Below are 20,968 nucleotides of genomic sequence, written 5' to 3'. Positions count from 1 at the left end.
GTTTCTGGTAGTATCTATGGAGCAGACTTTCACTGTGGTTATTAAGCCATGTTTTCAATACGCTGTGTAAATTGGAGAAATCGTCAGGTGGCTTTTATTGTTATGAAATATAAATTTTACTTCTAATTGTATTTTTAAAAATTAAACTCTATTAACTAGAAAAATAGTTGTTTATTACTGCTTTCTGCAGCAGATGCTAGAAAAATCTGTGACTACTGCAATTGTTGGTAGAAGATATGACTTATATTCACTAGACTACTTACCTTTAATGAACTTATCCTTTAACAAGCAAGCAGTCAGAATTCACTATTTAATGTCTGGCACACTTTCATATGCAGAGGAAGCTGGTGTTTAGATGTAAATGCAGCCACAGAATTTCTTATCCAATTCATAGCAGCTTGAAAAGCTTGTGTAAGCAGTAATTTTCTAGCTTTCAGAGTGTCATACTCTTGGTGTCTAGAGTAGTTAATGTTCTAGAGAGATGAAGAACTTTGTTTTGAACCAGGGTTTTCACTGATTAGTATATATATCTTCATTGCTGTTCCTTTCTTACTCAGAAATGCTATTACGGTAGGTCAGGGAGTGGTTTTTGAGATTCACTCAGCAGACACTGAAGATAAGACCATACCGATTATGAACTGTAACTGTATAATGCTTACATGCATGATACATATATATATATATATATTTAATCTTGAACTGGAAATCTCTTTGAGATGGGAGCATAGTGAAGGCATGGCAAAATGCAGATAGAAAGCAAATGAGAAAGAATATTCTTACTTCAGATAAACGATAAAAAAGAACTTAAGAAAAATATAGAAAACATTTAATGATAAAGAAGAATAGTTACTTGTTTTCTGCTTTTCCCATAGTGAAGCAACAAAGAAACATTTGATGTAGTTAGCAAGTACTATATTTAAACCTGCCTAAAGGACATGCCCTTCCTTCTAAAGAGCCATGTCTTCCATTAGAAGAACTGGGTGAGAATTTTTAAAGTGGGAATGTACTTATTTAATAGAGAGTGATTTTTTTATTTTTTTTTTTGGCATAGTGCTTTTCTGCTATCATATTATTTCTGAGAACCAAGACCAATCTTCTATTCCTTGATAGCAGAAAGTTAGGAAAGTGTTAAAATTTGCAATAGTTCTATCAAAATGGATTCCAGGATGACTGAGAGTTGCTAAATTCAGAACAACTGAAAGACAATTATTATTATTGTTATTGTTATTATTATAGTTATTATTTTATAACTTTTACTTCATTGTTTCATTGAATTTTTAGAGAAATGCTTTATATAGAATATGTATGTGTCTATTGGGAAAACAAGGAAGAGATTTAGGATGAAACAGTATTGGAAATAGTTTTTGCTAAGTTCTATGACATTTTTTTCTAAAATGTAGGTTGTACTTAAAACAGCTAATACTTGACTTTTTTTTCTGATGTTAAAGTGAATTGAAAAAATGAAAAAAAAATTCAAAGTATCTATTTACAGGAGAATAAAAATAAGTTTTCACCTCATTGTTTCTTTGCATCTTTGCAAAAGCACCTTGTGACTCCCAGGGTGGATTTTGCTTTTCATTAAATCAAATACCAAATAACAAGTAGCAATAGAAATACATTCGTCATCAAAATCAATCTTGCCTCTAACATTTCACAGTAAACTCTTTTTTCCTTCTTTCCTTTATTTTTTTATTTTTTTTTATTTTTTTTCTTTCCCCCTAGGTGAACATGGTCATGTCACTTTTAGGAATGTTCTGTCCAACTTTATTTGATGTAATAAGTTCTCTGGAAAACTACCACCCTCGAATAGCTCTAAGATGGCAGCTGGGACGCATCTTTGCTCTTTTTCTTGGCAATCTCTACACTTTCATCATTGCCCTAATGGATGAAATCAATCTCAAGGCAAGCTGTTTACCTCCTTTTATTAATTTTAATATGTATCAGGGTAAGGATGTATATTTCCAATCATGTCATAGACATGTCAGGGAAAGATGGAAAAGTCTTGGAGTGGAAAAGAAAAGGTTGAATATTGGCAATTTAAGTTCATGTTACTTTATTTTATTTATTTATTTATTTTTAATCCTCTATTTATTTAGTTGGAAGAAGAGAAGATTGTCAAGTATAACATGACAATATGGGAGGCCAGTCTATACAATGGTACTATTCCAGAAAATTCAACTGCTCCTCCAATACAGGTAGACCCTGCAGATGTCCCCAGAGGCCCATGTTGGGAAACAATGGTAGGCCAGGTAATATAACTTATTTGAGTTCATATTTGAAAATAGATCATAGTGTGTTACAAGATATCATACTAAACCCCTCTTAATTTCTGCTGACTAGAGATATTAAGGTGTTAGAGCATGAGAAAATGCAGATGTTGGACAAGATAATGAAGGATTATATATTTATTTATTTATTTATTTATTTTTTCCTCCAAGCTACAAAGCTTAGAAACAGCTATTGTAATTTATTTGAATCTTATTTGGTAGGGAGGTCCCCCTTCTGGTACCTCAGAGAATTCAAAGCATTCATTTTTATTTTTTTTTCTTTTTTCCTCACTATTCTCCTGATTCTTTTTCCTCACCTCATCTGTCTTGCAAAGCCTGTTTAACAATTATGCAAAGTTGGATTGGTCACAAAAATAAATAAAAGTAATAATTCTGAATAAATTTTTAATCAAGCAAAGATCAGTTTTTCACAATTACCAGTATATTGAAAAGATAAGTAGCTCAACAACAACAAGAAAAATTTTATATGATCAACTCATGCTAGCAGTGTGCATCTCAGAAACCATTTTTATCCTTAACCAAGTAACATCATGCAAAAGAACATCAGTAGTTTAACAGTAAATCTGATCAGTCATTTTATTTGATTCAATTGAATATTCATAGCTATTGACATTCATATAATAAGACACTTCCAAAGAATTTGCCAACATCCCTTTTTTCTCTGTTTGATCATACCTTATTGTTTTGTCCACAATATTAAAACCACCATTGAATCACAACTTTTGGTATTGTTCCATCATTTTGACAGTCTCAGTACCTGATTGTCTCCACTCCTGACTGGATACTGTGACCTGTCCTGGTCACTTATCCAGGCGATGGACAGGAAAAAACAGGCCCTGTTTTGTTTTTTATTGTTTCCCCACTGTGCTGATTTTCTCCATAATTTGAAATCAGAGAGAATAATAAGTCTTTTGGGCAAATGGGGTAAGGCCTGGTACAGCAGGGTTTAGTGGGATTGATGGGACTTACTGAAACAAAAGTAGAGGAACAAGGATTTTTGGATATTTGGATTATTATTTTTTTCTTTTTCTATATTCAGTGGGAACTGGTGCTCATTTAGGAAAAAAGCCAAAAGAGAGGTTGAGATATCAATGTGGAGTTCTGCTATAGTGGCAGTCTTAGCTGGAAACCTTTCCCCGACTAATCATACCCTGAAAGTCTGATCTGCTATGAACATAAATAAAAGCAGCAGGTATCTCTAACAAATGAGGGGCAGTTTTCCTCCTGGCATTTCTCAGAATCAGTGAATCAGGAGGAGCTGAGAGTTTTTACCAAGTTGTAGCAGGGTAAGAACATCCTAATATAGTACTTCATCACTATTGTAACTATAAATTGCTTAAATATATTCTTTCTCTCAAAAAAAAAAAAAAAATATATATATTGCTTTAACAGGAATTTGTGCGGCTGACAGTCTCTGACACGATGACAACTTATATCACAATTCTAATCGGCGATTTCTTGAGAGCAGTCTTTGTTAGGTTTTTCAATTACTGCTGGTGCTGGGACTTGGAGTATGGATTTGTAAGTATACTATTTGTTATTTTAAATGTTTTTGTCAGATCATCACTTCATGTTTTTATAGTAAATTGCATTTTTCTTTTAATCATACAGAGTTTACAGTTGCCTAGGCATATCACCTTCAAAATTCCTGAACAACATTTTGCTTTGTCTCAGAATTTGCTTTTGTCTTAATATTTATCTTATTCTTCAGGCTTCAATAACCTTTGAAAACATTATTTTATTAATTTCATTGTGTAAACAAGCTAGCTACACATTTTTCACACATTTCAATTTTAAAGACACTCCCAGGTCTGCAGATTTCTCTCACTGATTTCTATGAACTTTCCCATAGGGTCTTCTAACATAATGAAACAGACAGTGTTTGTGAAGAAAAATACAAAAGACTTTTTTTTTTTTTTTCCCCAGAAACCTTATAAGATACATTAATGCTACATTACAAATCAAGTACATTCATTTCATTCATTTTCATTTTTCTTCCTAGTCTTGTAAAGTGTTTGGTAAGTCTTTATAGTACCACATTTGTGGACACAGTGCTTATGGAAATGGTTTAGTGGACTTGCTAGTGTTTTGTTGATGGTGGACTTAATGATCTTCAGGGTCTTTTCAAACCTAAATGATTTTACAATTGTGTGAAATAAAATATACGAGTTCCATTAACATAAGCACAAGTAGGTATGCCAGCTCTGCACTTGGGATTTGAGACATTCATTCTTTTATATGGATCTGTGCTAGATTAAATTAGCCAGCTAAGATACCTGCAGTGTAAGGACTGATGTAGTTTTCACCTCTTAAGTTGCAGTCAGGATACAGGGAAAGGTGAACTTTCTTCTGTAGCTTCTTGTGTACTTACTGAACAGTACAGAGAGAGCTATATCATTTAAAGTTATCTAGGGTACATCTGCTTGAACAGCCACTATACCTTTTCCTTCTTTCCTCAAAATATTAGCTTAATGTATGCACATTTTTGTTGTTGTTGTTGTTTGTTTACCATGAGCCACCTTTCAGCAAATTATAATTTTCCAGAGACAGAAAGTACGGTGTTATATATATATACATATATATATGTATGTATGTATGTATATATTTGTTGTAGCAATGTCATTCATGTTGGCTGGCTCCTATGAAACTTCAGCCTGTATAGCAAGGTTCAATTTCTCCCTGTTAATTCTCCTGTGTATATCTAAAAGGACTGGGGTAGGACTGGATACAGCGATCACGAGCCAGCCAGTTTGTGAAGAACCAAGATACAACCTTTGCAATAACAATATCAATTGCAAGGATTTAAATACAGTATGCACAGAGAACCAGCACAGCTTGTGGAACAGTGTATTTTCATATGCTTAAATGGCATCTGGAACTTCTTCACATTTTCATACTTGTCACAGCTATTTTAATAACTGAGAATGAATACGGGGAACACATGAATTGCTGTGTCCAGTACTGTATCTTACAGGAAATAGCTCAGACTTCATGTTTTCCAAAGATATTAAAGTGGATATCCTTTAAAAGATATCCTTTTTAAAGATATCCTGGAACTTTTCCCTATTAGGATTTTCAGGATGAAAGAGTATGAATGAATGCAAGTCTGAAAGCTAATCTGAGGACTACAACATGGATTTGTTACCTAGGATGATCACAACCTGTCACTACTGGGGTTTTCCATGGCTCCATTTTAGGACCAGTCTTCTTCAGTGTTTTCATAAACGATTTGGTTGTTGAACTTGCAGGTTTTTTGAGTGAGTTTGTGGATGATACCAAACTGGGTGGAGCTGCTGACTCTGTCAAGGGTGGTGAGGCCTCGGAGAGAGATCTGGACAAATTAGAGAGCTTAGCAATCACCAACAATGTGAAGTTTAACAAGAACAAGTTCTGGATTCTGCACCTGGGAAGGGGTAACCCTGGCTATTAATACAGACTGGGGGATGAGAGGCTGGAAATTAGCCCTGCAGAAAGGGAACTGGGGGTTTTGTTTGGCAGCAAGTTGAACATGAGCCAGCAGTGTGCCTTGGCATCTTGGCAGCCATATCCTGGGGTGCATCAAGCACAGCATTGCTAGTTGGTCGAGGTAAGTGATTGTTCTGCTCTGCTCTGCACTGATGCAGCCTCACCTCAAGTAGTTATCAAGTGCAGTTCTAGGCACCACAGTACAGGAGATATCAAGCTGTTAGAGAGTGTCCAAAGGAAGGCAACAAAGATAGTGAAGGGTCTGGAGGGCAAGAAGTATGAGTAGCTGAAGTCACTTGGTTTATTCATCTTTGAGAAGTCTGAGGGGAGGCCTCATCACAGTCTACAGCTTCATCATGAGGGGAGTATCGCTTCTCTCAGGTGATCAGCGATACAACACGAGGAAATGTCTTGAAGCTGCTACAGCTGTTCAGGCCGGATATCAGGAAAAAGTTTTTTACTGAGAGGAAAAAGTTTTTCACAGACAGGGTGGCCAGGTACTGGAACAGGCTCCGCAGGGCAGTGGTCACAGCACCAAATGTGCCAGAGGTCAAGAAACATTTGGAAAATGCTGTCAGACACATGGTCTGATTATCTGGGTGGTCCTTTGGGAACCCAGTTGGACTCAATGATCCCTGTGGGTCCCTTCCAACTTGTGGCATAATGACCACACGGGCACCAGGGTTCTTTTAGGATCAGTAACTGGTACTACTTTATTGATGACATCTCTTACACTGAGGGCCTAACTTCATCTCTCATATTGAGGGCATAAATTCATTATCCTTGTTGCATCCCCATATTGAGGCTCCCTTCTTATGCCATTTGCCCCACAACAGTCCTCTTCCACTAACTGTTCATTGGTAAACAACTTTGCCTGGCAACCGCAAACACCCAGCAACTTCCATGTATTAAATGCTGGAGAACAAGCAACCCAAGATGGCAAGGCATCTCTTGAATCACCCTTCTTTGTTCCCTCTGAAATCTTTACATTCCTGATGGCCTCATCGTTAAGAGCCTGATGTTATCACCAACCACAGGGCTGGTCCACCCTCATGGCCACACTCCCACACCAACCATCCAAGAAACGAAATGAGGTTTAATAAGAGCAAGTGTAGAGTCCTGCACCTGGGAAGGAACAACCATATGTATCATTACAGGCTGGGGGATGACCTGCTGGAGAGGAGCTCTGAGGAGAAGGATCTGGGGGTCCTGGTGGATGACAGGTTGACCATGAGCCAGCAGTGTGCCCTTGTGGCCAAGAGGGTCAATGGGGTCCTGACGTGCATTAAAAGGAGCGTGGCCAGCAGGTCAAGGTGATCCTCCCCCTCTACTCTGCCCTGGTCAGGCCTCAGCTGGAGTACCAGTTCTGGGCTCCCTGGTACAAAAAAGACAGGGATCTCCTGGAAAGAGTCCAGCAGAGGGCCAAAAAGATGATACGGGGCCTGGAGCATCTTCCTTATGAGGAAAGGCTGAGAGACCTGGGTCTGTTCAGCCTGGAGAATAGAAGACTGAGAGGGGATCTCTTCAATGTGTATAAATACCTGAGGTGTGGGAGACAGAGGGATTTGGCCAACCTCTTTTCAGTGGTTTGTAGGGACAGGACAAGGAGTAATGGCCACAAGATAGAGCACAGGAAGTTCCACACCAACATGCGAAAGAACTTCACGGTGAGGTTGATGGAGCACTGGAACAGGCTGCCCAGGGAGGTTGTTGAGTCTCCTTCTCTGGAGATATTTAAGGCCTGTCTGGACACCTACCTGGGCATCCTGCTCTAGGGAACCTGCTTTGGCAGGGGGGTTGGACCCGATGATATTTTGAGGTCCCTTCCAACCCCTTCAATTCTGTGATTCTGTGATTCAAGAAGGATATTCTATGATTTTATGATTCTATGATCTGGCTTCTATTTGGTCTTCCTGAAGACTTTTCTGTCATTTACTGTGAATCATCTGCTCTTTATGCAGGGACTTTTTTGTCACAAGAGCTGCCCTAGTGCTGTTTGATGTGACCTTGGGTGGTGCTACTGGATTTAAGAAGGTTTGTTAAATTCCTGCAGTCTTCCACTGCTGGAAGCCATGTTGCACATTGTAGGACAGCTTGACATGAATAGAGAGTGCCAGTTGCCAACTGGAAACACATAGAATCATAGAATGGCGTGGGTTGGAAGGGACCTTAAAGATCATTTAGTTCCAACTCCCCCTGTCATTGGCAGAGATGCCACCCACTAGATAAGGTTGACCATGGTCTCATCTAACCTGGTCTTGAACACTGCCAGGGATGGGGCATCCACAGTCTCTCTGGGCAACCTGTTCCTGTGCCTCACCACCCTCTGAGTGGAAATCTTCCTCCTAATATCTAACCTAAATCTCCTGGTTTAAAATCATTCCCCCTTGTCCTATCACTACCAACATGTGTAAACAAGTGTTCCCCCTCCTGTTTATATGCTACCTTCAAGTATTGGAAGGCTGCATTGAGGTCTTCCTGGAGCCTTCTCTTCTCCAAGCTAAACAATCCCAGTTCCCTCAACCTTTCAGCATAAGAGAGATGCTCCAGCCCTCTGACATCTTAGTGACCCTCCTCTGGAGCCATTCCCAGAACTTCACATCCTTCTTGTGCTGGGTGCCCCAGGCCTGCATGCAGTATTCTGGGTGGGGCCTCACAAGGGCAGAGTAGAGGGGGACAATCACCTTCCTCTCCCTGCTGGCCACCCTTTTTTTAATGCAGCCCAGGACACAGTTGGTCTTCCAGGCTGCAAGCGCACATTGCTGGCTCATGTCCAGCTTCTCTTCCATCAGGACCCCCAAGTCCTTCTTTGCAGGGCTGCTCTCAAGTTCTTATTCTCCCAGTCTAAATAAATACCTGGGATTGCCTAGGATTACCTTGCACTTGGACTTCTTGAACCTCGTTTGGTTCTCATGGGCCCGCTTCTCCAGCCTGTCCTGGTCCCTCTGGTTGGCATCCCTTCCCTCTATTGTATCAACTGCTCATCTTGGTGTCATCTGCAAACTTGCTGAGGGTGCACTCGATTCCATCATGTATGTCATTGATAAAGATGTTGAAGAGCATTGGTCCCAAGACTGAACAAACCTTCTTCTACCACTCTATACTCCTGTCCGGGATTGCCCAGCCCAGGTGCAGCACCTTGCACTTGGACTTGTTGAACTTCATTAGGTTCACATGGGATTGCAACCCTATACTCTTTCAGGCCATGTGTCCCTGCTTCCAATAACTGCATATTCCCCTCTTGCATTTCAGTTTGACCAGCAGGTCTTTGGTCTGCTATCTCAGTTGTCTGCCCTCCCTGCCTGCTTTTTTTTTTTACACAGGGGATAGAGAGCTCTTGCTCTCTAAGAAAAACATCCTTAAAGAGTTGTCAGCTCTGTTCAGCTCCTTTGTCCATAAGGACAGTGTTCCAGGGGATCTCATATTCTAGGTCTTTAGTTAGTTTGAATTTCACTCCTTGGAAGTTCAGCGTCCTGACTTTGCTCTTTGCCATGCCCGTATTCCTCAAGACCACAAACTCAACCAGTGTGTGGCCACTGCAGCCCAGATTGCCTGCAATCTTGACCTCTTTTATGAACTCTTTGGTGTTGGTGAGCACCAGGTCAGGTAACACTTCTCCTCTGGTTTGTCTAATACCTGGACAAGTAAGTTATCCTCAACCTACTCTAGGAATCTCCTGGATTGTTTGCAGCCTGCTGTGTAGTTTTCCCAGCAGAATTCCAGGTGGAAGAAGTCCTAGCATCATTAGGATTGGAAAAGACCTCCAAGGTCATCTGGTCCAACCATCATTCTACCACCAATGGCCCCGTCTAAAACATGTTCCTAAGCACCAAGTCCAACCTTTCCTTAAGCACCCCCAGGGATGGTGACTCCACGACTTCCCTGGGCAGCCTGTTCCAATGCCTGACTACTCTTTTTGAGAAGAAATATCTCCTAATTTCCAACCTTAACCTCTCCTGGAGCAACTTGAGGCCATTCACTCTAGTCCCACCACTAGTTTTCTGTGAGAAGAGTCTGACCCCCAGCTCCTCACACCCTTCTTTCAGGTAGTTCTAGAGAGCAATATGGTCTCCGTTATGCCTCCTCGTCTCCAGACTAAGCAACCCCAGTTCCCTCAGCTGCTCCTCACAGGACTTGTGTTCCAGACCTTAACCAGCTCCTTAGCCCTTCCCTGGACACGTTCCAGGGCCTCAATGTCTGTCCTGTACTGAGGAGCCCAAACCTGAATGCAATACTTGAGGAGCAGCCTCACGAGAGCAGAGTACAGGGGAATGATCACCTCCCTCGTCCTGCAAGCTACACTATTCCTGATACAAGGCAGGATGCCGTTAGCTTTCTTGGCCACCTGGGCACACTGCCAGCTCATGTTCAGGTGAGCACCAATCAGCACCCCCAGATCTTTTTCCTCTGCACAGCTTTCCAACCAAAGTCCCCCAAACCTGTAGTGCTGCATAGGTTGTTGTGGCCAAAGTGCAGGACCCAGTGCTTAGCCTTGTTGAACCTCATCCCACTGGCCTCTTCCCATTCACCCAACCTGTCCAAGCCCATCTGCAGGGTCTTCCTACCTTCCAGCAGATTGACACTTCCTCCCAACTTGGTGTCTGCAAACTTACTGAGGTTGTACTCAGTTCCCTCCTCCAAATAATCAATAAGGATATTAAAGAGAATGGGCCTCAACACTGAACCCTGGGGAACACTACTGGTCCCGTCAGGATGAGAGTGTACAAATGCAATGCTTCTTGTAGTTGAAGCAAGAATGCCTCATCCACAGGCTCCCCTTGACTAAGTGGCCTGTAGTAGACCCAACCACAAGCTGTCCTTTATTGGTGTGGTCCTTAACTCTCATCCACAAGCTTTCAGCCTGTCCTTGGCTGTTTCCCAGGGGCATCTCTTCACAAACAATCCCTTCCCTAATGTAGAGGGCAACATCCACTCCCTTCCTTCCCTGTCTATCTCTTCTGAAGTGTTTGTAACCCTCTATTCCAATGTTCCAGTTATGTGATCCTTTCCATCATGTTTCTGTGCTAGCAATCATCTCATATTTGTCTAATTGCACCATGGTTTCCAACTCTTTCTATTTGTTTCCCATGCTGCTTTCATAGGTGTCAAGGCACTTCAGCTGGGCTATTGGTCATATCATATTTTTAGAACCCTTCCCAATTGCACTGGGAGAGTTCGTGAGTATTTCCCTGTTGTTACTTAGAGTGATAGTGTTCTCAGGTATTCTTTCTTCACTCAGAGCTGCATCTCCTTCCCCCACTGCATCTAGTTTAATGGGTATCCTGAGAAGCCCAGCCAGCTTACTGCCCAGAACACTCTTGGCCCACCCGATAAACTCTCCCCTGTTCAGTATCAGCATTCCTGGTCTCTCAAAACTGTGTTCAAGGTTGTAGAACCCAAAACCTTGGGCATGGCACCAGCCTCACAGCCAATCATTCAGACAGTCCGTTCATCTCCTTCTTCCTGGGTTCCAGTTGTCAACTGGGAGGACAGAGAACACTACTTGTGTGCCCAATCTCTTCAACATCTTTCCAAGGGACACCTTTCCAAGGTCCTGGCAACTCTTTCGAGCAATCTCAATGCAGAAACCCCCCTGCATGTTGTGATCCCTCACTTCACAGCAGAATGTGTCTGTCCCGGAGCTGATCTCCTTGGTGAGGCAATCATTCTGCCATTAACACTTCAGACTTTTTTTTTTTTCTCTTTATTTTCTTTTGTAATTGTTAGGGGAGTTAATGGAGTATAATACAGTTATTTAATCAATAGAACAAGGCCAATACAAGAAAGCCTTAATTAAGTGACCGGACTGAAGAGCTGTGCAGATACCATCCTTCTTTCTAGCCACCCATCCATCCATATTGACCGGGGGGAGCCGGCCCCAGAAAAGGGGCCCTCAGCCCCCCCAACCCTCCTTCTTCTTCCACATGAGGTCATCTTCCAGGCCACTCCCAACACAGCTACCTTTGGGCACACATGGATAACTTATCACAGAGGCTTGCTGAGGTCACAGCGCTGCCCTGCCTTTTCTCCAGGCCCTATAAAACAGGACCCCTGCAGGTGGCCCACCATTTGCAGAACTTCTAGACCTTCTGACAGCCAGTTTATGTGGCAGCAAGAAAAACAGAAGCAGGAAGGTGTTCAGCAGCCCTCCTCAGTGTGAGAGGACAGTGATGCAATCCAAAGAAGCACCGAGAAGGAAGGCACCTAACAAGAAGGAGAGGTGTCATGGGCAGAGAGGTAACATCTGTGGCACAACAGACACCAGTGCTCAGGAAACCTCTGGCACCCAGCCCACAGACACAGGCGGTACCACTGGCACTGCAACAATGTGGGAAGTAAGCCATCCCCTCAGCCATACAATGACAGGGGGCCTGGGCCTTCCCGTTGGTGCAGTGGTGGCATGGGGAGAAGGCAGGAGGATTAGGCAGACAGCTGTGTGGGGCAGAGGCATGCCCATAATCTGGAACACAGTGTGGGACCCAGCCATGGCCCTAAAACAGACATCAGCATTGAATCCATGGGTGGAAATCAACCAGACAGAGGCATGGGATCCAGGGTTAGAACTGGACAACCCCTGGTTTGGCACCCTGGCCTCAAAACATTCTGGATGAAAGGCATCCCATTTGGCCAGTTCTGGGCAAGGAGTGGCTTATCATTCTGCCTAACACCATGGAGCCCACGGAACTGGATCCACCAGATGTGGAGGGACTGATGGAAGTGGATCCACCCCCACCAGATCAGACCTGTGACTACTGTGGCATGTCTTTGCTCTGTGCCATCAGAGCATACCAACAGCGTCACAGGAGTGCCTGGTAAGCTCCCTACTCATCTCTCAGGCTCTATCCCAAGCACTAGGTTGGAGCTGCCAAACACCATGAACATCCTGCAGGCTTATCTACAAGGTGTCCCAGCAATGAAGAACTCTGTTGCCAATTCTCAGGGGTTGTGTGAATGCTTCTTTTCCATCCCCCAGCCCTTGTGTGAGAGGTGGTATCCCTTCTGCACAGAACCTCGAGGAAGAGCACAAGAGAGGACCCAGCTTCCTTTGGGCTGCTGTACTGGGGTGACAGGAGGAGGCCACCATGCACCTTCCACATTTTTGAAAATAGACTGAGGGGTGAAAATAGGAGTGTGTAAGCAATTATAGGTGGCTAATTTCTTATATCAGGAATGAGTAATTTTTTGAGTAATTGGTAGCGACAGACATGGAGAAGGCTGAGGTACTCAATAACTTCTAAGCCTCTGTCTGCACTGGTAGATGGGCTTCCCAAGTTCTTAATTTCTCTGAACCCATAGATGGAGGCTGGGGGATCAAAGTCCCACACACTGTAAGTGAAGAGCAGGTTCGACACCACCTGGCGAATCTAAACAGATACAAGTCTATGGGACCTCATGACATGAATCCCAGGGTCCTGAAGGAACTGGCTGATGTAGTTGCCAAGCCTCTCTTCATCAGACTTGAAAAGTCCTGGCATTCAAGTGATGTCCCTGTGAGTGGAAAAATGGAAACGTCATGTCCCTACTTTCAACAATTAAAACAAAGAGTTAAACAAAGAGCACTACTCTACTCAACAATTAAAATAATTAGGAGATATTTCTTCCCAGAAAGAGTGGTCAGGCATTGGAACAGGTTGCCCAGGGAAGTGGTCAAGTCACCATCTCTGGGGGTGTTCAGGGAAAGGTTGTACCTGGTGCTTAGAGACATAATTTAGTGAGTGACAGTAGTAGTAGGGTGTTGGTTGGACCAGATGATCTTGGAGGTCTTTTCCAATCTTAATTTTTATATGATTCTATGATTCTACACAGAGTAAAGAATGTACAAAGAAGTGTTAAGTAGTGAGTGTGAAGCTTACAGCCCATACACAAGGGTTTAACCACTGTTAAACCATACAGCCTGCACACAAGGGTTTAACCACAGTTAAGAGAAGCCACGGAATGATTGGTCAGCAGTGAGGGGACACCTTATTTTATATTACTGTTAATACAGTACTTATTCCTTATAATACAGCTAGATTACCATTCTCAAAGTGCCACTGACACATAGGACATATTGTCATTGTACAGAAAAAGGGCTACTAGAAGCTCAAGGAAAGGGTGTGAAGATATATAAGGAATCATAGTCCATGCTACAGCCTAGAAGCTTTGCGCTGATTTCCATGCAAAACAAAAATAAATAAAAGAAAGGAAGTTGATCTTGCAGAACTACTTGTACCAATTTTCCAAACTCTTTACACCATTAGAGCTTATAATGAACAAGGAATCTTTCAATGAGCCATACCCAAAATTTCCATATTATTGATAGTCTTTAATTTGAAAGATTATCTTGAGCTTTCCTTCATTTTCTTCAAAGACAGCTTATCTGATAGATACCATTGCTGCTGCACTTAACTGTTAATAAAACAGTTAAACTTTTATTTGGCATTATGTAAGAATGGTTCTAAAGAGCTCCCCTTATTCAACTGTTTTTCAGGTTGAATACTATTTAATCTTACTTTATTAATAATTAGTAATTAATACTTAGTTGAAGGTCTATTTAATCTTTCCTGTATAGAAGACAATTCATAAGTACACACAACATAAATATAGCAATTTGTTGTAGACATACATGCATATATCTGTATATACATGTATGTATATATATAAAACTAGGCAGAAATAGTGTAGAAGCTCCAAATATCCCAACATATTATAATTTGAAATTGTGACTTTAATTTGTCAGTTTTAACAGAATATCTACGTTTTGATTCAGACTCAAGGAAATAGTTGTTTTTGTATCTGAAGCCCATTATTCACCATGTCAGTTGTCCCTGTAATTAATACTTGGATCGTCATTCATGATCTTTTTGACCATCCACTATGGTGAATCATGCAGGTCACCAGCTATGTTGTAGTATAACTTTCTTCCAAAACAGTTTATTAAACAAAACATTGTGACAATGTAAAACTCAATGGATAATATGTTTGAATCATAAATTTTTAATATAAACCAAAATTTTGGAGCCAGTTTCTTACCAGAAATTTTTATTCTGGTGCATATACACACAAACATGCCTACAAAATAACGTGTGCATTTCAGTCATTGCTCAAATTCGGTGTTCTCAGGAAAATTCTGCAACCAGTATTAAAGTCTATCTGTTGGCCTTGAGTCTTATTTGTTTATTTCATGATTCACTGATAATATGTAACAAGAGCCTTTACAGTACAATACCATTATTCTGCTGCTGTTGGAAGTGACAATTTTAATGTAGCATAAGTCATCTTAAAACCTTTGGTGAAAGTCTAATGAAATAATTTGTGTTATTTCTTTCAGCCATCATATTCAGAGTTTGATATAAGTGGGAATGTACTGGGGCTGATCTTTAACCAGGGCATGATCTGGTAGGTGTGGCAAAGTGTGTCTCTTGTGTTCCCTTGTGTGTCAGCATTCTCCCCAGGTCTGCAGGATTTATCAGCATCTGTGAAATGAGGATCCTGTCTCATTGTTTTAGTCTGATGACAGTGTGAAGCAATATATATCACATTCTGGTAAAGTGGAATCAATGGGACAATTTCTAAACTAGTTCTGAGCTAAGATTATGGGATCAGAAACATCAGATTTCAAAGATCTGAAACAGAACGAAAAGAGTTTTAGTTGCAGCTGGTGAGTTGGCACAGCCACGGAACTAGAAAGAATGAGAGGTATGTATGTGTGCATTTGTTTTGTGAGATGAGAGAGAGAGTACACTTAGAAAGGCTCTTTCTTTATTTGTTCTCACAAAGTGACTGAAATGCAATTCATTTGCAAGTCTCCATATTGATAAGCTATTGGCAAAAATTTGTCTACCATGTTTTTTAAGTTATACGTACAAATTTTGGCAATATCCATAAATTACCTAGAGTTTGAACTTGTTGAACTTGTAGAGTATTTTACAACTGATTTCCATGTGGTTAAGAAATAGGGCCATTAGGTGCTCTCTGCTTTCATAGACCACCAATCCTTTTCCATCTCTTTTAATTGAAGATACGTGGAAAGAGGAAGAAGAGATATTAATATCATATACTCTGACATGACATCTCTATACTTATAGGGATGTTTCCAACCACATAGATTTATTTTTTTTTTTGCTATTTCATAAAGAGAAAAACAGAGTCACCCAAAAGCAAGGTGACTCAGCCATGATCAGTTGAACAATGATAAAGGAAAAAGTAGATTCCTGCTATCTGTACCATTTGGCCAGGCAGTTAAAAATAACTGCTCTTCAGTCAGCATGGCACAGGAAACATGGTCAGATACAAATAAAATGGTCCCAACTGCATCTGTGTCATAACCACACAACTGTAGAAAATAAGGAAAAAAATGACATTTAGCAGAATCAATACGTTCATTGGAATAAGGCAGTAAATAACCATAGTAACAGAAGTAAAATAAATGTCAATTTAGCAAAAATATTCTTCCTAAAATGTTACTAACATACGTAGAAAAATGATAAAGAATAATCTAGATTATTTCTATAACACCTAGATTTTGGGTTACTTTTTTTTTTTTTTTTTTTTTTTTTTTTTTTTTTTTAAATGAAACACGACAGATACTGCATGAACTAATGGTACAAAGTAAGAGGGAGTAATGTTTTGTTATTATCTCATTCACAGAGAAAGAGAATTTTGGAGCTTTGAAACAAAAAGTACATATGGAGAATTCTTTCTATGTGCCTCCAGTTCTTCTAAAAGCAAGAGGCAACAATAGTAAAAAAATAAAAATAAAAAAAATAAATAAGAGAAACAGTGCATACAGTGATGTTGCAAAGCACATCAGAATGGGAAACAGGGGAAATAGGTATTGTATCTAGGCAGAAGTCCTACTCCAAAGTGTTTATTTGTTTATTTGTTTTTCTAGGATGGGGTCTTTTTACGCTCCATGTCTTCCAGCAATTAATGTGTTCCGCCTCCACACTTCAATGTACCTGCAGTGCTGGGCAGTGATGTGTTGCAATGTCCCCCAGGAGAGGGTCTTCAAAGCTTCCAGATCAAACAACTTCTACATGGCCATGTTGCTTTTCATTCTCTTTCTCTCCACGCTGCCTGCTGTGTACACCATAGTCTCCATCCCACCATCTTTTGACTGTGGTCCTTTCAGGTATTTTACATTTTACATCCACCATACATGTTAATATCATATCAAATCTAGTGAATAATCCAGTAATGAAAAGGATCTTTCTTTATAAGTATTATATTTATAAGATATGCTGACTCTTTAATTATACGACATTTCTCATTATGGGTAATCATTAAAATTGGAATCCTATAAAACTGGTTAATTACTTTAAAAAGTTTCCAGGATTTTTTTTTTTTTTTAATTTTCTGAACTGTAGAACAGAACACCTTTTCATTTGATTAGCTGTGATGTAAACATTTGTTACTAATTCTCTAAATTAGAAATTCTTAAGGAGTATATCAGTGCTTTATTATGCCTCTACAGACTGCTGAGATTAAAATGTTGGTGTCTATTTTTCTCCTTAAAATACATAAATTCTGTTTTAATGAAAGCTAGTTTCAGAGTTTTATGTTTTAAATAATGAATGCTAACATTTATTTTATTTTATTTTATTTTATTTTATTTTATTTTATTTTATTTTATTATTTTATTTTATTTTATTTATTTTATTTTATTTTATTTTATTTTAATTTATTTTATTTTATTTTATTTTATTTTATTTTAATTTATTTTAATTTTATTTTTTTACTTTTCCCTGGTTTGGTGTGATGTTATTAACTTATATATTCATAGTACTGAATTGACATTGCTAAAATATTTGTATATTATATATTGTCACATTTTCTGTTTAACAGTGGGAAAACTAGAATGTTTGAAGTCATATCAGAAACTCTGGAGCATGACTTCCCTTCTTGGTTTGGGAAGGTATTTGGCTATGCCTCTAACCCTGGACTTATCCTACCTTTTATATTACTGATGGTGTACGTATAGAATACTAACTGAAACCTTAATCCTTACTGAAAGGTCTGATAAGTTTCTTTCCCTCTGAATCTTTATTGCCTGAATATCTAATTAAATATGGTATTGATTCCCCCATGATGAGGGACTTTAAGAATTCAGGTCTTTTAGTTGAACATAATTAATGTGACTCTCACAAAAGGTGATCTCTCTTTTGTTCAGCTGTTTTCAGATTTTTTTATTTTTTTTTTTACAATTTTTTGCTCTTGCTACCATAATGATGAAACTATTAAAACTGAAAAGTCTATGGGATCTGATGTTGTTGTGACCTTGATCAGCTTGTTCAGTAGACAGAACAGCATAAATCCTTAGCAAGTTCAATAGGAAACTAGAACAGTGACTGCCATGAAGCAGAGCTATTTCTCATTAACTTTCAGTGAGTCTGATCTTGAGTACCCATGCCTTTCCTTGATGTACCTTATGTTGTCGGGACTAGAGGGAGAAAGGGTGCTAGAAATGTACCATGGAGATGTTCCAGTCTCAACTGCCTTAAATCACCTTGAGTCCTGTTCCTTCTTATAGAACAGGGCTAGTAGGGATTTTTCATAAGTCAGTTAAAGAATAATGACCCCTGAATAGTCTTTCTCAAAAACTGTATTCAGTCCTTCATAAAGACATTTTAAACTAATGTTCAAATATATCATAATTTTTGCATAATGCTGAACTAAAAGCAAATTCCATATATAGATGAGCTGGGATTTAACCCTGCATTGTAGAATTGCCAAAAAATATAGAGAAGATTACAGAATATAATGGAAATTGCAAAGTACTTTATGTGAGCAAAATGAAATTCTGAGATTAAGTTTTACCAAGATTCACTTAACAATTTGTTCCATTTAACTGTTGGCTAGAAAAACAAAAAGACTAGAATGTCCTCTGAAATATGTGGTTAGCTCCTACTTATTTTTTTTTTCTGAGCAGGATTCCTATTCTGCAAGGATCCAAGACAAAGACACCAAAATATAAATGAGAAAGAAAAAAAAAAAAAAAAAAAGGAAAATGCAAGGCAAAATCTGGCAAAGCAGAGTGAACAGCAAATGAAGATTAATTACTTACTGATTACTTTTATAAAGGGTTTCATATGAGAATTTCTCTAATTAAATCATGAGAGTAAAAAATACTAATTTCATAGAGTTATCACAAAAATAATGCAATACATTGAAAAGTGTAACTAAATTTAGAACAAAAATTAAAACTTATCGTTTTGGCTATTTTCCTACAAGTATTTGGCTTTGCCTATTCATAAAATCATAGAATCATAGAATATCCTGAGTTGGAAGGAACCCGTAAGGATCATCAAGTCCAACTCCTGGCACCACACAGGTCTACCCTAAAGTTTAGACCATGTGACTAAGTGCACAGTCCAATCAGTTATAAATTCAGACAGGCTTGGTGCAGTGACTACTTCCCTGGGGAGCCTGTTCCAGTGTGTGACCACCCTCTTGGTGAAGAACCTCTTCCTGATATCTAGCCTAAACCACCCCTGCCTCAGCTTGACACCATTCCCGTGGATCATATTACTGGTGATTAAAGAGAATAGGTCGGCGCCTGCCCCTCCACTCTCCATCATGAGGAAGACCGTGATAAGGTCTCCCCTCAGCCTCCTCTTTTCCAGGCTGAACAGGCCAAATGACTGCAGCCTCTCCTTGTATGTCTTCCCCTCTAGGCCCATCACCATCTTCATTGCTCTCCTCTGGACACTCTCCAACAGTTTAATGCCCTTTTTGTACTGTGGTGCCCAGAACTGCTCACAGTACTTGAGGTGAGGCCTCACCGGTGCAGAGTAGAGTGGGACAATCACTTCCCTCAACCGACTAGTGATACGGTTGGCCCTCCTGGCTGTCAGGGCACACTGCTGGCTCACATTCAACTTGCTGTCAACCACAACCACCAGATCCCTCTCTGCAGGGCTGTTCTGCAGTCCTGCAGAGAGCATTGCCCAGTCTGTATGTATAGCCAGGGTTGCCCTGTCCCAGGTGCAGGATCCAGTACTTGCTTTTATTAAAATTTATGCAGTTGGTGATTGCCCAGCTCTCCAGTCTGTCTAGATCTCTCTGCAAGACCTTTCCACTCTCAACAGAGTCCACAACTCCTCCAAGTTTGGTGTCAGCAAATTTGCTCAAAACACATTCTAGTCCTACATTCAAATCATTTATGAAAACATTGAAGAGGACTGGCCCTAAAATGGAGCTTTTGGGGACCCCACTAGTGACGATCTGCCAGCCTGGTATGGCCCCATTTACCAAAACCCTTTGAGCCCTGCCCATCAGCCAATTGGCCACTCATTGGATGATGTTTTTGTCTAGATGTACGCTGGACATTTTGTCCAGTAGGATCCTATGGGAAACTGTGTCAAAACTTTGCTGATGTCCAAAAAGATCCTATCAGCTGGTTTCTGTTTCCCTTGATCAACTAGATGGGTGATTTTATCATAAAAGGAAATGCAGGACCTACCCCTCATTAACCCATATTGGCTGGGAACAACAACTGCATTGTCCCGCGGGTGCAGTTCGATAACTTCAAGGATTATCTTCTCCATAATTTTACCAGGCACTGACATGAGACTGATAATCCTGTAATTGCTGGGGTCTTCTTTCCTTCCTTTCTTGAAAGTTGGTACAACATTTGCCAGCTTCCAGTCTACTGGGATGTCTCTAGATTCCCAAGACTGTTGAAAAATAATTGAGAGAGGTCCCGTGAAGACATCAGCCAGCTCTTTAAGTATCCTGGGATGAATCCCATCCGGACCCATGGACTTGTATGGATCCTGGTGGAGCAGCAAATCCTGTACACATTCAGGGTTGGTTGGGAGTTTATCATTCCTACCATCATGGTCTCCAGCTTAGGGCACCCTGGGTCCCAAAGCCCATCATCAGTGCTGAAGATGGAGAAAAAGAAAGCGTTCAACATCTCTGTTTTGACCTATGTCTCTGTCTGTGAATTTTGTATTACTTCAAAAGATTTTATAAATATAGTTTACTAATTTTTAAAGTGTGTCATACAACTTAATTAACATTTATAAACTATTAAATGAAACGCCCGTCATAGCAATGCATACATACCTTAATTGAGCATCTTCCTTTACTACCATAAGAGTGAATGTAGAGTATAAAAGACAGAATAATTTATTTCTGTTCCTCCCCACACACACCTTGAAATGAGTACCTTCTTCATACTCTGAGGAAACACTGTCCACTCACTGTCAAAATACTACTAATGCTTAAGC

General features: G+C 40.1%; 1 protein-coding gene across 1 annotated transcript in view; it reads left to right on the top strand.

The window, feature by feature from the left end:
* Positions 1–20,968, top strand: part of TMC1 (transmembrane channel like 1) — a 65,120-nt gene that overhangs the window by 42,319 nt on the left and 1,833 nt on the right. The window contains exons 12-17 of the mRNA XM_038170439.2: positions 1,723–1,902; positions 2,097–2,249; positions 3,681–3,809; positions 15,064–15,131; positions 16,627–16,866; positions 17,580–17,705. Coding sequence (XP_038026367.2) covers positions 1,723–1,902; positions 2,097–2,249; positions 3,681–3,809; positions 15,064–15,131; positions 16,627–16,866; positions 17,580–17,705 — 896 coding nt within the window. The remainder of the gene's footprint in view (positions 1–1,722; positions 1,903–2,096; positions 2,250–3,680; positions 3,810–15,063; positions 15,132–16,626; positions 16,867–17,579; positions 17,706–20,968) is intronic.

This window comes from Anas platyrhynchos, chromosome Z (genome assembly GCF_047663525.1).
Source record: "Anas platyrhynchos isolate ZD024472 breed Pekin duck chromosome Z, IASCAAS_PekinDuck_T2T, whole genome shotgun sequence".
NCBI classification, from domain to species: Eukaryota; Metazoa; Chordata; class Aves; order Anseriformes; family Anatidae; genus Anas; species Anas platyrhynchos.
Note: the sequence above shows the minus strand (reverse complement) of the source record. Positions and strands in the feature narration are given on the sequence as shown.